A 16,865-nucleotide genomic window follows, 5' to 3' on the forward strand; every position below is an offset into this window, starting at 1 on the left:
AGAATTGGAGCGCTGTCCACGATTTTTTTTTAAACGAACGAAACGCACGGTATTTGAGAGGAGTTTTGCCCTTGGCATTTCCCAAATAAGGATATCCTACTATGCTGGAATACTACAATAAATTTTCAAACGGCTACCCTTGCTTCGTCCTTCTTGATCGAAGGGGAGTGTATTTTTTAAAATTTGTAGGGAATAGACTCAGCATTTCAATGGTCAAATGTCTATTTATGTACACAAATGTAGACAAGGACCTTTAACACAAATCGGATTTGAAATCACATAATTAAACGCAATCTGCAGTGTTTAATTTCTTTCTTTCTTTTTTTTCACAGCTATGATAAGCTGTTAAATTTGATTAATTCTTCTTTTTTTTATAGTGGCATAAACAACATTCGGCTTTTATGATTTCTCACTCGTACATTGAATCCGGACTACATAAATAACCAGACCTGTTTACCCCCAACATTTGACAAGAGTAATGGTCAATACAAAAAATAGCCTAATCTGATGACAAAAATAGTAACCCAGTGGTTACAAACGCCAACATTAGCAACACAAACCTAATTTGAAGCACATTTGAAAATCGTAGTCTGGACTCAAATAGAGTATTTTTCCCCCCAAAAGCCTAAAAAAACAGTAATAAATTACTCCAAAATAGTAAAGGTAAACAGGTCTGAATAACGCTTTAACTCACCTATTGAAATGTTGTTGTTTAACCACACCAGGGAGGTCATTACATCCAATAGTTGCTGATGGAATGAAGGATGTGCCAAACATTTCTGTCCTGTGTGCGGGTATCTATCTTGCAAGTAGTCCACTTCGATGGATAATCGGACGAGACTATAGAGTTAGCAAGAGGTTAATTAAATATTGGGGGCATTTACTATCAATCATTTTGTGTTTTTGTTAACACTACTTTAAACTACAAAAATTAAATTTCCGAATATATAGGTTTCGGTACGAGTATCCCACACTACTAGTACATCAATCAATCAATATGAGGCTTATATCGCGCGTATTCCGTGGGTACAGTTCTAAGCGCAGGGATTTATTTATATTTTTTTTAATTGTTTTTTATGCAATTTATATCGCGAACATATTCAAGGCGCAGGGATTTATTTATGCCGTGTGAGATGGAATTTTTTTTACACAATACATCACGCATTCACATCGGCCAGCAGATCGCAGCCATTTCGGCGCATATCCTACTTTTCACGGCCTATTATTCCAAGTCACACGGGTATTTTGGTGGACATTTTTATCTATGCCTATACAATTTTGCCAGGAAAGACCCTTTTGTCAATCGTGGGATCTTTAACGTGCCACACCCCAATGTAGTGTACACGAAGGGACTTCGGTTTTTCGTCTCGTCCGAAAGACTAGCACTTGAACCCACCACCTAGGTTAGGAAAGGGGGGAGAAAATTGCTAACGCCCTGACCCAGGGTCGAACTCGCAACCTCTCGCTTCCGAGCGCAAGTGTGTTACCACTCGGCCACCCAGTCCACCTAGTACATCAACAGAATCAAAATGTGGGAGAAGAAAAGATGTATACATAATTGCAAGACTTCTTTGGCATAACCTATACACATAATATCTCAAACAAAACAAAAATGATGCACTTTCTTGACCAGTCATTGACTTTTTATTAAAGTATGTCCATACATCCTTTAAATTGTCAGTGGGCAAAGGCGTTCTAGCTTTTACATTTCGATGCAGATTGCTTGGCAGTGATGCTCTTTCTTGACCAGTGATTGACTTTTTAATAAAGTATATCCATACATTCCTTTAATTGTCAATGGGCAAGGGCGTTCTAGCCTTCACATTTCGATGCAGATTGCTTGGCAGTGAGGGCGCAGAAGACTTGTTCCAGAGTGGTCTGATGCACTTTCTTAACCAGTCATTGACTTTTTAATAACGTATATCCATACATTCCTTTAATTGTCAATGGGCAAAGGCGTTCTAGCCTTCACATTTCGATGCAGATTGCTTGGCAGTGAGGGCGCAGAAGACTTGTTCCAGAGTGGTCTGATGCACTTTCTTAACCAGTCATTGACTTTTTAATAACGTATATCCATACATTCCTTTAATTGTCAATGGGCAAAGGCGTTCTAGCCTTCACATTTCGATGCAGATTGCTTGGCAGTGAGGGCGCAGAAGACTTGTTCCAGAGTGGTCTGATGCACGCTGTACGCCTTCACGTGAAACTCATCTTTGGCTCTTTCCATGGCCTGCACGTTGAAAAAAAACCATACACATTAAAATAATCTAATACAAAATACTGGATATTAACCGTATGGTGACGACAGTTTCCAAATCCATCACGCGCTAGGTGCCGGGAAAATGGTCCGTCAGAGATACCCGGTTTGGGACGGCAAAAATGGTCCGCGAAAGATCGAGACGACTCAGTTTAGCGAGCTTTCCTGAGGCGGGTTTGCAGCGCAAATAGCTATTGCATCCTCTTCACCATCCGCCTGGTATAAGCAGATTAACTTTGCGAATCGCGATCGCTCTCGCATTTATTTACAAAGAGACAACCGTGAACACTCGGGACATGTCAAAGGTTGCCCACAAGCCTGCTGGAATTTGACCCGGAGAGCATGGGGCTGTAGGCCAGGAGGTCGTGGGTTCGAACCCTATCAGAGTCATGGTTTTTGATTCGGGCTCCTGCCGGCTCCTTACCCGAGTAGAAGTGTTATGGTTCTAATAGGAAGGCTGGGACCACACACTCGAGTGTCATTCACTTCACGAATGCAAATTTGAGGGTGCAAAGGTTATTCTAAATACCTGAACAAAACAGCAGGTGCAGCATTTCTCGAACCTGGTTGAGGCAAGGATACATTTAGGTGACACTAAGCGTTGTCGGAGTGTTGCCCTATCACAAATGTGAGGTAGATCCAAGGATGGTTGAATATAACGGTCGATTGATCAAGGGTTGGTGAATATAAAGTTCAGTAGATCCAAGGATGGTTGAATATAAAGCTGGATAGATCAAAGGGCCAGTGGATTTAAAGCTCGCTAGATCCAAGGATGGTTGAATATAAAGCTGGATAGATCAAAGGGCCAGTGGATTTAAAGCTCGCTAGATCCAAGGATGGTTGGATATAAAGCTGGATAGATCCAAGGGCCAGTGGATTTAAAGCTCGCTAAATCCAAGGATGGTTAAATATAAATCTGGATAGACCAAAGGGCCAGTGGATTTAAAGCTCGTTAGATCCAAGGATGGTTGAATATAAAGCTGGATAGATCAAAGGGCCAGTGGATTTAAAGCTCGCTAGATCCAAGGATGGTTGGATATAAAGCTGGATATATCAAAGGGCCAGTGGATTTAAAAGCTCGCTAGATCCAAGGATGGTTGGATATAAAGCTGGATAGATCAAAGGGCCAGTGGATTTAAAGCTCGCTAGATCCAAGGATGGTTGGATATAAAGCTGGATAGATCAAAGGGCCAGTGGATTTAAAGCTCGCTAGATCCAAGGATGGTTGAATATAAAGCTGGATAGATCAAAGGGCCAGTGGATTTAAAGCTCGCTAGATCCAAGGATGGTTGGATATAAAGCTGGATATATCAAAGGGCCAGTGGATTTAAAAGCTCGCTAGATCCAAGGATGGTTGAATATAAAGCTGGATAGACCAAAGGGCCAGTGGATTTAAAGCTCGTTAGATCCAAGGATGGTTGAATATAAAGCTGGATAGATCAAAGGGCCAGTGGATTTAAAGCTCGCTAGATCCAAGGATGGTTGGATATAAAGCTGGATATATCAAAGGGCCAGTGGATTTAAAAGCTCGCTAGATCCAAGGATGGTTGGATATAAAGCTGGATAGATCAAAGGGCCAGTGGATTTAAAGCTCGCTAGATCCAAGGATGGTTGGATATAAAGCTGGATAGATCCAAGGGCCAGTGGATTTAAAGCTCGCTAAATCCAAGAGTCGGTGGATAAGAAGCTTTTATTTTAGCTATCATTGCACCGAAACAAATATACATATTGTTTGTTTGTTTGTTTGTTTGTTTGCTTAACGCCCAGCCGACCACGAAGGGCCATATCAGGGCGGTGCTGCTTTGACATATAACGTGCGCCACACACAAGACAGAAGTCGCAGCACAGGCTTCATGTCTCACCCAGTCACATTATTCTGACACCGGACCAACCGGTCCTAGCGCTAACCCCATAATGGCAGACGCCAGGCGGAGCAGCCACTAGATTACCAATTTTAAAGTCTCAGGTATGACCCGGCCGGGGTTCGAACCCACGACCTCCCGATCACGGGGCGGACGCCTTACCACTAGGCCAACCGTGCCGGTAAATATACATAATGTATAGGTTACAACACGAGTGATTTTTGGCTCACGTAAGTGTAGCCTATGCGATGCTAATGTGAGCTTGGGAACGACAGTTACGGTACACATGCACTTTTGTGCATCCGTGTGAACTCGTGGTACCTCTATACTATCGGGGATCCATTAAGGTTTCCGAGACTGAGTTTCATTTCTATTGAATTGGTCTCGCGGAATAGCCGATTCTAAAATTTGCATAGGTAAAACGATCGCTTTTTTGGTACAAGCCTCTGGAGTAAATTTTGTGATTAATGTTTTTGTGAACAAGAAACAATTGACAGGTGGCTTTATTCCATCTCCTTTTTTCCCTCCGCCGCGATGTAAAGTTGAATAGTTGAAGGTGACGTTAGGCACTAACTAAAGAAAGTGGGGCTGCCTGACACCCCTCGAGTTGAATGGGTTAATCTTGTGACACCGGTGCACAGGATGTGAACGCTAAAACTGTGCTTTTGCTTGGAATCTTTGAGGGAAGAAGACGTATTTGGTGCGGCGTGTTTTCAATGCCGTTGTGTGACATGTCTGTCACGGCCGGAAATCTTTCCGGAATGTGAGGATTCTTTTGCTGGTAGGTTAAAACAATTTTCTTTCTGTAAATGGGTAGGCGGTGAAAAGAATAGTATGCTGCTTGGGGGGAGGATTTATTTGAATGTTTAAGTAGATTGTTTTGTGAGTTGGAATGGTGGGGAAGATTTTTGTGTGTGAATGCTTTAGAAGACCGTTGTTTGAGAGAACGGTATATGTATTGTAGGCATGTTATTTGGTAGGAATGATGTGTTTTGTTGTTTAATGAGTTAGCTTGTGGTAGTTGAAATTGTTGATTTGTTTACGTATGCTTACGGCGTGCATTCTGTGTTTACAGGATGGCCGAGTGTGCGACGGGGTTTAGTTACTAGGTCTTTCTTTCTAGAGGGGTTCTTTTTAGTTAGGTCTGTTCTGGTTTAGTTAGGTCTTTCTTTCTAGAGGGGTTCTTTTTAGTTAGGTCTGTTCTGGTTTAGTTAGGTCTTTTCTTTTTTAGTGGGGCGTAGATTTGTTTTTATAGACTAGGTTTTGTTAGTGAAGAGTAGTTAGATTTAGTGGAGAGATTTTGGTCAGATTTTGTTAGAGTTTTTGTAGATTTGTTTTTTTTAAAAAGAATTGTTTTTTTAGGTTGTTTTTTTAGATTTCGTTTGTTTTAAATTAGAGTCTCATTGTGGTTTTTTTTGGATTAAAGTTGAGAGTGAGGATTTAGAGTAGAGTGTAGTTTGGGGAAAAGATTTGGTGTGTTTTAAAGGGTAGCTTTAGAGGGAGAATGTAGTTTTAGAATGAAGAGTGAGAACATTGTTTTTTTTAAAGTTGTTTAGTCCTATACAGTGAAAGTTTTGTGTGAAGATAAACCCCCGTTATCCCACATTTTCCCCATTTCATCGTATGGAATAAAAGAACCTGGTTAATATAACTTGTGTCGTCTGCTTTAGTGTTTGAGTTCAGTACGAAAGAGGAAAGTAGATTGGCCCACGGTTACACTAACTTTTGTCTGTCTGTGCGTGCGTGCGTGCGTGCGTGCGTGCGTGCGTGCGTGCGTGCGTGCGTGCGTGCGTGCGTATGTATGTATGTATGTCTGTGGTAGAAACTTTAAAGCCATATGTACTCGATGACTATACACGCTAATTGCTTTACCAACAGCTGGAGACATGCTAAATTAAATTCCCTGCAAAATATTGTGGTCTAGGACCCCTTCAATGTTGAGATATGTTAATTTTCATTTTGATCTGGATCGTCCTATTTATAGATTTGGCAACACATGTAACGTTGATGCAAGGGAGCTAACACCGCGGCTTTGTTGACATCCTCACTTTTTCAGAGGCTAGAACAAGCTGTAATGCATGTATTATGGTCCGCGCATGGTGACATATCGTCATTATATGGTCTTATGGTGCGTTTGACATCGATTATGGGCAAACTACACTTTGTAAACACGGGAGTGCGTTAGTATGCCTTTAACATTTGAAGACGTCACAACATTTGAAGACGTCACATTATGACGTAAGAGGGTTAGACGTCACGCGAAGGAATTACTGAAAGTCTCGGTCAGTTATTGTGAGCGGGCCGAGACTATTTTTTCTTCGAAATCGGCCATTCAGATTTAGATCTAGTGTCTCGCTTTCTTGCACAGTGTCACCTACTATGCTTACTGTGTGTGTGTGTGTGTGTATGTGTGTGTGTGTGTGTGTGTATGTGTGACGGAGTGATTGAGTTTGTGTTACTGTTTGTCGATTTCTTACGTGAGCCTTGAAGGCTTCGCCTCTTGTTTTTTATAGCTTGTATTTCAGTCAAGACCCAGCGGGAATATCATCGGGATCCATATGATATTCATCCGCTGGGTCTTGGCTGAAATACAAGCCGAATAAAAATAAAACCAGTGTTGTAAGCTGTATATCCCATGCGTTCACCAAAGACAACGTGGACCACAACAAAGCACTGTAGTTGTCTGTGGTGTGTAAAATAGGGGAGCCAGCGAGGTGTGTTCCTCTTCACTACCCCATGCTAAAGCCACGTCGCTGAAGAAATAAAGTGCAAACAAGTGCATCCGTAAATGTGTGTTAAATCTACATTCAAACCACTGTTCGATTTGCTTTTGAATGCATCTTAGTAAAGAAAGCACTCACAATGAAAGTTTTCATTGAATCAAAGACAGTTTCGATTTAGGTTCTGAGTCCGTCCAAGGTCACAGTTCCAGGCTACGATTGCCAAAACCGGTTTGGTTAACTCGGATCCCAATTCTAGTTTAATTTTTGTGTTGGAGTGTAGAATTACGAAAATAAACTAACATTTTACTGAATAACTTTCTTTAGATTTAACCCGTAATTTCATGTACGTGAAATATATCTCTGAGTTAATTTGTTCGATCGTGCTTACGTTAATCAACCCATACTGGTAGCGTCAATTCTGTCTAAAACGATGTAATGGCCGCTCCTTGAAACTGCGTGTTGAATACCGTTTGGACTGATTTTACTCCATCAGGATGAAATACACGTTTGCTGAGCTCTTGGATACTTTCATATAACCATGAACTTACGTCAGTGTAAAGCAAAACAGTTGGACATGCTCGAAAAATGGATGAAACAGCCTGTGCTGGATGACGAAACGAAAAAGGTACACTCGTAACACTGACGCAGTGCATCTTTGCTTGTTGAACACACAGAGAGACACGAACACACACAGACACCCACCCGTACGCACACACACGAGGGAATTGCTTAGCTAGGTTGAATGTCAGATTAAAAAGATCTGAAACAACGTATTTGATTTTGAGCATACATCATGTGTTTAAATTGTTAACTTTGCAGAAGTTAGTCTCAGTTTGTTTGTTTGTTCGTTCATGGGCTGAAACTCCCACGGCTTTTACGTGTATGACCGTTTTTTCCCCGCCATTTAGGCAGCCATACGCCGCTTTCGGAGGAAGCATGCTGGGTATTTTCGTGTTTCTATAACCCACCGAACTCTGACATGGATTACAGGATCTTTTCCGTGCGCACTTGGTCTTGTGCTTGCGTGTACACACGGGGGTGTTCGGACACCGAGGAGAGTCTGCACACAAATTTGACTATGAGAAATAAATCTCTCGCCGAACGTGGGGACGAACTCACGCAGACAACGGCCAACTGGATACAAATCCCGCGCTACCGACTGAGCTACATCCCCGCCGTTAGTCTCAGTGTTCTGGCTGCAGATCTAAAGTCTGATCAAGCTTCAAGGTAATCCTGTCAGTGCTTCCCCTTTGCCTTTGGGTAACACCGACCGTGCCCGTGCCATTGAACGCTCAGAAATAACTTGCACACACACACACACACACACACACCACACACCACACACACCTTTTGGGAGGTTGAGGAATCTGTGTTGAATAATGGTAAGCTTACTCTGTCTGCTGTTGATTGTAGCTGTGGAGCTTGCTTTATTGTGTGGAAAAGATATTGATGCTGTATAGTTGGATAGTGGGCCTTTTAAAGAAAAAAGGAATGGAAGTGCTTGCTGCAGACTTCTTGAGTTCTGCACTGAGGTTGTTGCTATTGATGGGTGAATCATGATTGAATGTTTGCACCATGTTGTTTGTTTACATGGTTCAATCATTGTTTAATTGAGTGTCTCTGAATTTACCGAAGGTTGCAATGTAGATTTAAAATCAGTGCTGTTGACATTTGTATGAGCGCGTTTTAACTGCAGACGCTGCTCGCTACACAAGGAAAGCTTATTTACCTTGTAATTGTTCTGGCAATAATCCAGAGGAAAGTAGAAATCCAGTTTCCTCGAGGGGAAACTGGAATGCTACTTTCCCCTGGGGGAATCTCATATTCCTCTGGATTCCACTTTCCACTGTGGCGGTCAGGATTTATGAAAGTCGCTTCGTCATTTCAATGCTTGTTATTATCACAGGTGCCAGGAGAAAGGTTCCGTATAACTCTCGCTTACTCCATTACACATGTCGTATGCAAATAGAGCGCTTACTTCCCTTTGGTTATTTGATCTCATAAAACATTGTCTACACTTGAGATTTAAAAAGGTTTTAAAAAGGATTAGCAGGTGTGCACTTTACCTGAAAAAGGTCAGCCACGGACAACGAGGGGTCCGGCACCTGCAGGTCAAGAGAGAGGTTGTCGGAATCGAAGACGAGGGCCGAGGGAAAGCGCTGCTGGACGAAGGTTAAGAGGGGACCGGTGGGTGCAGGCTGACCGTCCTCCTGAAGCCCCATCCTGACCACCAGCGTGTAGCCCTGAGCGAACTTGGCCTTGAGGCGCTGGACGCTGCCCAGACACAGGAGTCTCCCGTTGCCCATGATGGCAACACGTGTGCACAGCGCTTCACACTCCTCCACACTGTCAATGAACACAATGTGAACACCATGTGAACATTATGTGAACACCATGTGAACATTATGTGAACACCATGTGAACACAACACCATGTGAACACCATGTGAAGACACATCCCTTTTAGCTACAGTGTTTTACTGAAATCTGTGAACACGTCTTTAACAAGTGAAATTGTGTACAGTTGAAAATGCAAACAAAAGTTAGCAAACACACACACACACACACACACACACACACACACACACACACACACACATACACATACACAAAAACACACACACACACACACACACACACTCACACGCACGCACAAACACAAACACAAACAACCACACACACACCACCACCACCACCATAGACTAACCGTCAAAACGAACTTTCACCAACCTGCGTGAAGTAAGCACCAGAGTCCTTCCCCCAGCCCTGACGGCCGACAGAATGCCCCACAGACGTCTCCGGGCAGCGGAGTCTAGCCCAGTGGACGGCTCGTCCAGCAAGATGACGGGAGGGTCACCGATGAGGGCCAATGCAGTGGTCAGCGTGCGCTTCACTCCGCCTCTAAGGGCTTTGGTTAGTTTGCTGGCATGTGGTGTCAGCGCCAGGATGTCCAGGAAGCCGTTGACGCAGTCTTTGATGTGATAATCAGGCACGCCCCGTAGCCTAGCGTAGAGCGTGAGCGTCTCCCTGCAGGTCATCTGGTCAGTGAGAGGGTCAGTCTGCGGGCAGTAGCCAATGTTGGACCGCACCTCCCGCAGCTGTCGCACCACGCTGTAGCCCTTGACGTAAGCCTCGCCGCGGGTGGGGACCTCCTCCCCGGTCAGCATCTTGAAGATGGTGCTCCCTCCCGCTCCGTTCTGTCCCAGCAGACCGAAGCACTCCCGCTCCCCGACTCCCACACAGACATTGTCCACAGCTATCATGGATCCATAGCTCTTGGTCAGGTTCTTCAGTAGCACAGAGTCCTGCAAGCAAAGCTCTGTGGCCGGCGTGTCTTTGATCCTCCGTTTCTCCTCGGCCACGTCGTTGTCCTCCGCCGTCGTGCCTTCCCCGCCGACGTTGTGACTACGCCACAAACCACGGGCGTTGAGGTACAGCAAGATCCGTTTGTAGCATCTCGACTCGATCAGGACAGTGAGGAGAAAGAAGACAAAACCTTGGAGCAGCAGAAACACCAGGAACTTGCCCACGCCGGGTGTGTCCCACTTCCAGTACTCTCCTGACAACTCGGTGCATTGTCCGTCACAAGCGATTTTGAAGTCTAAACAGCATCTCTTGCAAAATACCTTATTCAGATGCTCAACCTCACACTCTACCACGCTCATGTAAGTCACGGGTATCTGCGCCATAGCCATCACTAGATTGAACCCCGGGGACAGTAGTTTGCACAGCGCCCGTACTGTGGACCCCGTGACGTCATACGAGCCAAAGCCGTCAAGGAAGAAGCAAATAGGCGCAGCGACACCGCCCAGAAGGTGCAGGAAGAAGAGCACAACCATGCAGCTCCAGGGGGATGTCATAAGGAAGTGAATAGCGTAATTGTAAGGGAGCATTGCCCAGCTGTAGAGGAGCAGCAGCAGGAAGACAAGAATCGGTCGTGTCTCCTCCGAGTAGGGCTGGAAATCACTCGCCTTAAACACGATTAGCATGACCACAAAGGCTGGCAGGCAGGTGAACATATCCCACAGCAGGTTACTGAACCAGAACAAGAAAGGGCTCGCGCTGTTAACTCGCTGAAGGTGTTTCGATCCTACCTCTCGCTCTTTCATCAGAGAGAACACGAAAGTAGGGGCAAGGAAGCTCATTCCAATCGATATAAGCAAAACCATCACGTGAGTCAAATCTTTGCCGCGATTCTTCCTGAGTCTAGTACTTATAGCTTTAATCTTAGCACTATTTTGATCAAGTAGATCTTCGTATTCTCTGCGTGGAAATGGTCGAACTCCAGGGACAATGTTAATGCTAGCGTTGACGCGCTCCTTTGCAACTGCATTGAGGACGTAAGCACTTGCGATCAGTTTGGCGTAATACTCAGGGTTGTACAGCGCAAACGCAGCCAGATTTGAGGAATCTTCAGAGGTCTCGAAAGCAGCGCCGATGATCATCTTCGTGACAGAATCATAGAATCTAGTCCCTTTGATCAGCCTGTTCAGCTGGTCAAGGCTCTTAACTTCTGTGGGTCTGTGGCGGTCGTCAAATTGGGACAGATAGAGCTTCGGGAGATCACTTTCACCAGCAAGTTTCGTCACGATGTAGGGAACTATGGTCTCAGAAAAAGGCGCCATATCGAGGGTCACAGAGGGCTTTGAATCTGGCTCAGGAATCTCGATCTCAGGAAATGGCCGAAGCATGTCCGACTCTGTACAGACCAGTACAGAGAGCGTGAAGATCACAGGGAGGAGGATCTGCACGATGCTAGTGACCGGACTCCGCCAAGAGCAGATGGCCTTCTTCATCAACAACCCCCGTAGTTGTGACAGCTTCAGCCCCACCCCTGTCAGGTTGCTGTAGCCTCGCGACAGAGCAAGCAAGTCAAGACTCTCGTCGTTGGCATCAGCTTTGTTCCTTGCAGCACAGTCGGAGTTTTCCATTTCGCCTGACCACTCTCTTTCTGCTGCAGATACTGAGCTGCCCACAAAGCTTCCAACTTCAGACAGAGCTACGGCCTTGGTGTTGGTCTCTGCAGTGTCGTCAGTGTCTGATCTCTCTCCAACCTTGAGAAACACTTCCTCCATGGTTGTTGCTGTGACTACGAGTTTGCCGATACCCAACTGCTGCTCGCGTTTTTCAAGTTGGTGCAACAGCTCCGGGAATTTGGCTGACTGGTTGTCAGGTAGCAGGTAGCTTAGCTCCGATCTATCTTCTTTCTCAAAGTAAGCACTCGGAACCATTTCACAGATCGTGTTGGTCACACTGCTGACGTCACAGTCGATGGTTTTGACGACGGCGAGGTGGTAGCCCACGCCGTACAGCTCCTTGAGAAAGAGCGGCGTACCGCAGCACTTGACCACGCCCTGTGCCATGATCATGATACGGTCTCCCAGCACGTCCGCCTCGTCCATGCTCTGTGTGGTCAGCAGAATGGTGCGACCTTCACGCTGTTGCTTCAAGATGTGCCACAACTGACGCCGCGCTGCTGGGCCCAAGCCGGAGGAAGGCTCGTCCAGGATGACCACCTTGGACCCGTGTATCAGAGCAATGGCTACGGACATCTTCCTCTTCTCACCTCGCGACAAAGTGCCGGCACTGGTCTTCCTTTTGCTATGTAGCCCCGCCTCCTTTAGCATCTGGTCCACCTCTGACTGAATGAGTTTGCAAGGGCAGCCCTTGAGCAGGGCGAAGAACTTGAGGTTTTGCTCCACGGTGAGTGTGGTGAAGAAAACGTTGTGCTGTGGACACATGCCCATGCTCTGCCTGACGAGCGCCGTGTCCGTGCAGATGTCCATACCGCGGATGGTGGCAGTTCCGGAGGTGGGGGCGGTGAAGCCGGTCAGCATGGACATGGTGGTTGTCTTCCCTGCCCCACAGTGGCCCAGCAGCACAGTTATCTGCCCCTCGCACGCCTCCACGGACAGGTCTCTGACCGCCACGTTGTCCATGCCGTAGTCTTTACACAGGCGAGTCGTTCTGATGCCTGTGTCCAGGTCTGCAGGGGCAGGTTCAAAGAACTTCTCGTTCAAACACTCTGTTCCTTCTATCCTCTCGCAGTTGGGAGACTGGGTGCCACACCAGTAGGACTTGGTCAGGAAAAAGTGGAAAGGCTTGGGGATGCCAAAGTCCCCTGGAAAGACGTTGTCCAAGTACCACGTGACCAGCAAGTGGAGGGCAGTGTCCACCAGGAGCATGACCCACACATCCAGCATGGACAGGTCGTCAACAAACTCCAGCGGTTTGTAGAAGTTGGACCAGGACAGTCCCGCGTTGGTAACGTCAAAGTAGACTATCATTTTCACACCAAACGCCATGGCCTGGTTGAAAAGGAGGCAGGAGGCCAGTTTTTGCCGTCTTGTCAAAGTCAAGTAGATGATATCCAGGTGGAAGTGGAGCAAGACGGTGACCAAGAACAAGAATCCTGCAAGGACTCCTGAATACCTGGCTTTCTTCAGCACAGTTCCCATCATGAGGCAATAAGAGGCGACGGCTGCTGAGTAGATCAGTGCGAAGACCCAGAAGACGGAGACCTGGAGGAAAATGAACATCGTGTAACCAGAGGGAAAAAAGGGGATTGCCAGCATGGCAGTGTACACCGCCATGATGACGAACAGGTACACGTAGATGGTTGCAAACCACGACACCCACAAGGCTCCAGGTGATACGCCCATCATCTTGAAGCTCTCTTTCAGCTTCTCCTCCTTCTCGAAGACGATCTTCTTGGTGCTGTGGTAGACAAGGGGAACCAGTGATAAGACCAGAGCCAAGGCGAAGAATGATTGCATTATCCCGTGATACGGGCGATGAACGAAAGCAGGGCGCGGCATCTCAACATATCGCATTCCAAATTCGCTGCTCTTACCGCCCCATTCATCGATAAACGCTTTAGTCAGTAAAAGCTGAAGGTTTGCCAAGATTGAGGCTCGTTCATTTCCAACGTTTGGAAGAGGGGAGAAACGTCTTCGGTAGACGACTCCTGTAGTAGCATCCGTGTCACGGATGTCATAGCTGACCTGCAGGGGGAGCTGCTGTTTGTTGTCCATCCCTTTAAAATGCACAGCAAGCTGCATGGCCTTGCTTTCATGGTAGAAGTTCAGCATTGACTCCATGTCGGAAAACCCCTTCAGTAAACTCGCAGACCCGTTTCGGAACGTAGCGTTCGGGCAGAAATCCGCGACTCTGGACATAAGGCTGTTGGTTAGGTTAGTGTCTGGTGCGAAACCTATTATGCCTGGCGTGAAAGCCACTCCTGGGTGCTCTCTGCTAAAACCACAAGTCTTTCGAACCCAGGTCCAAGGGGAGTAACTATCTTGATTGTTGGTATGGACTGGTCCTACCAATAAGCCCAGTGCAAGGATAATCACCGCTGTCACTACCGGTATTATTAACGAAATTATAGTGGCGACCGCTTGGTTCTTCTGAAGCAGGAAGTTTTTGTACAGCAGCACCCCGACTTGTCTCAGAAACCCCGCCATGATTGACAAGAAGCTCAGACTGTATACGCTTCGTTCAGTATGCAAGGAAAGTCACCGCTGTCACTACAGGTATTATCAACGAAATTATAGTGGCAACACCTTGGTTCTTCTGAAGCAGCAAGTTTTTGCACAGCAGCACCCCGACTTGTCTCAGAAACCCCGCCATGATCGTCACAAAGCTCAGACTGTACACTCTTCGTTTAGTATGTGACGTCACTTCTGTGGAGCATATTCTGCAGAATGCTCCATTATCCCTTTCTTTTCCTTGGCTTAATATGTGTATTCTGGTGGGTACGGGGTTTTGTTTTTATATGGTCTTGTTCTTCACTATGTGTTTCTATCGGGTTGCTGAATAAAATATCTCAAAATGTCTTAAAGATGGTAAGTCGATTTGGGGTTATGGAGGGGTCACAAACGTCTTTGGGGCAGCCTCACCCATGCATTGCAGTCAATCACCTGTTTATTGTGACCACCGATGTATTGCAGTCAATCACCTGTTTATTGTGACCACCGATGTATTGCAGTCAATAACCTGTTTATTGTGACCACCGATGTATTGCAGTCAATCACCTGTTTATTGTGACCACCGATGTATTGCAGTCAATAACCTGTTCAGTTTATTGTGACCACCGATGCATTGCAGTCAATCACCTGTTTATTGTGACCACCGATGTATTGCAGTCAATAACCTGTTCAGTTTATTGTGACCACCGATGCATTGCAGTCAATCACCTGTTTATTGTGACCACCGATGTATTGCAGTCAATAACCTGTTCAGTTTATTGTGACCACCGATGCATTGCAGTCAATAACCTGTTTATTGTGACCACCGATGTATTGCAGTCAATAACCTGTTCAGTTTATTGTGACCACCGATGTATTGCAGTCAATAACCTGTTTATTATGACCACCGATGGGACCGACCAAAAGCGGTTGAAAAAGACAGGTAGTCGCTCTGGAAAGGTGAATTGGGATCCTCAGTTCGGAGTGGTCGTTAAGGCAGGTGCTCGCTTTCGAGAGGAGGTCGCAAGGGAAGCTTCGACTGTACTGCGCAATATCGCCCTCGTTCAGTGATCATCATCAATCTGCAACACACACATACGTCTGCATAATATATCCAGAGCACACACACACACACACACACAACACACACTCTCTCTCTCTCTCTCTCTCTCTCTCTCTCTCTCTCTCTCTTACACACACACACATACACACACACACGCACGCACTCACACAAACTAACACACATGCACACACTTACACACACACACACACATACACACACATATACACAGACACACACACACATACATACACTCACACACTCACACGCACTCTCTCACACACACACACACACACACACACACCTACATGTATACACTCACACACTCACACACACGACTTGAACACACACGAACACACACACGAACACACACACACACACACACACACACACACACACACACACACACTTACCTGCAAGCACTTCATCAAGAGAATAAACAGTTAGGTGAAGTCAATGAGACAAGGATTGACATACAATGGTATTCTCAAAACCGATGCAACGCAGCGAACAAATATCAGCCAGCGAGAAAGCTGCAAGTCTGCGCACGCTGCTGCAGCAACAGATTGAATCGATAGTACAGATTAAAGTGTGTTTTCAGTTTAGACACCCCTGAATCCCTCTACGCGCCGCTCAACCCCCCACCTCAACCGCCACCCCCCTCTCCCCTCCCCCCCTTTCGAACCTGCGCTTGCGCGCGCGGAGTGTGTGTGAGTGTGTGTGTGTGTATGTGTGTGTGTGTATGTGTGTGTTAGTGTGTGTTAGTGTGTGTGTGTGTGTGTTAGTGTGCTGGCGTGCGTGCGTGCCGGTGCGTGCGTGCCGCGTGTGTGTGAGTGTGTGTGCTTGCGTGTGTGTGCCAGTGTGTTTGTGTTTGTGTGTCAGAGACAGAGAGAGACAGACACAAAAGAAACAAGTCGCGTAAGGCGAAAATACAATATTTAGTCAAGTAGCTGTCGAACTCACAGAATGAAACTGAACGCAACGCCATTTTACTCGTAGTATCGTCAGGCCACCGCTCATGGCAAAGGCAGTGAAATTGACAAGAAGAGCGGGGTAGTAGTTGCGCTAAGAAGGATAGCACGCTTTTCTGTACCTCTCCTTGTTTTAACTTTCTGAGCGTGTTTTTAATCCAAACATATCATATCTATATGTTTTTGGAATCAGGAACCGACAAGGAATAAGATGAAAGTGTTTTTAAATTGATTTGGACAATTTAATTTTGATAATAATTTTTATATATTTAATTTTCAGAGCTTGTTTTTAATCCGAATATAACATATTTATATGTTTTTGGAATCAGCAAATGATGGAAAATAAGATAAACGTAAATTTGGAGCGTTTTATAAATTTTTATTTTTTTTTACAATTTTCCGATTTTTAATGACCAAAGTCATTAATTAATTTTTAAGCCACCAAGCTGAAATGCAATACCGAACCCCGGGCTTCGTCGAAGATTACTTGACCAAAATTTCAACCAATTTGGTTGAAAAATGAG

At 45.7% G+C, this 16,865-nt stretch overlaps 1 protein-coding gene across 1 annotated transcript; it reads right to left on the reverse strand.

Moving 5' to 3' along the window:
* Nucleotides 1-1,618: 1,618 nt before the first annotated feature.
* Nucleotides 1,619-15,368, reverse strand: LOC138980074 (phospholipid-transporting ATPase ABCA3-like). Its single transcript, XM_070352875.1, has 3 exons — nucleotides 9,572-15,368; nucleotides 8,909-9,188; nucleotides 1,619-2,230 (listed from the first exon to the last, which is right to left on the reverse strand). The coding sequence occupies exons 1-3, from the start codon at nucleotides 14,305-14,307 to the stop codon at nucleotides 2,111-2,113; spliced, it is 5,136 nt and encodes a 1,711-aa protein (XP_070208976.1). The 5' UTR covers nucleotides 14,308-15,368; the 3' UTR covers nucleotides 1,619-2,110.
* Nucleotides 15,369-16,865: the final 1,497 nt, after the last annotated feature.

The sequence above is a fragment of the Littorina saxatilis genome, linkage group LG11 (genome assembly GCF_037325665.1).
Source record: "Littorina saxatilis isolate snail1 linkage group LG11, US_GU_Lsax_2.0, whole genome shotgun sequence".
Classification (NCBI taxonomy): domain Eukaryota; kingdom Metazoa; phylum Mollusca; class Gastropoda; order Littorinimorpha; family Littorinidae; genus Littorina; species Littorina saxatilis.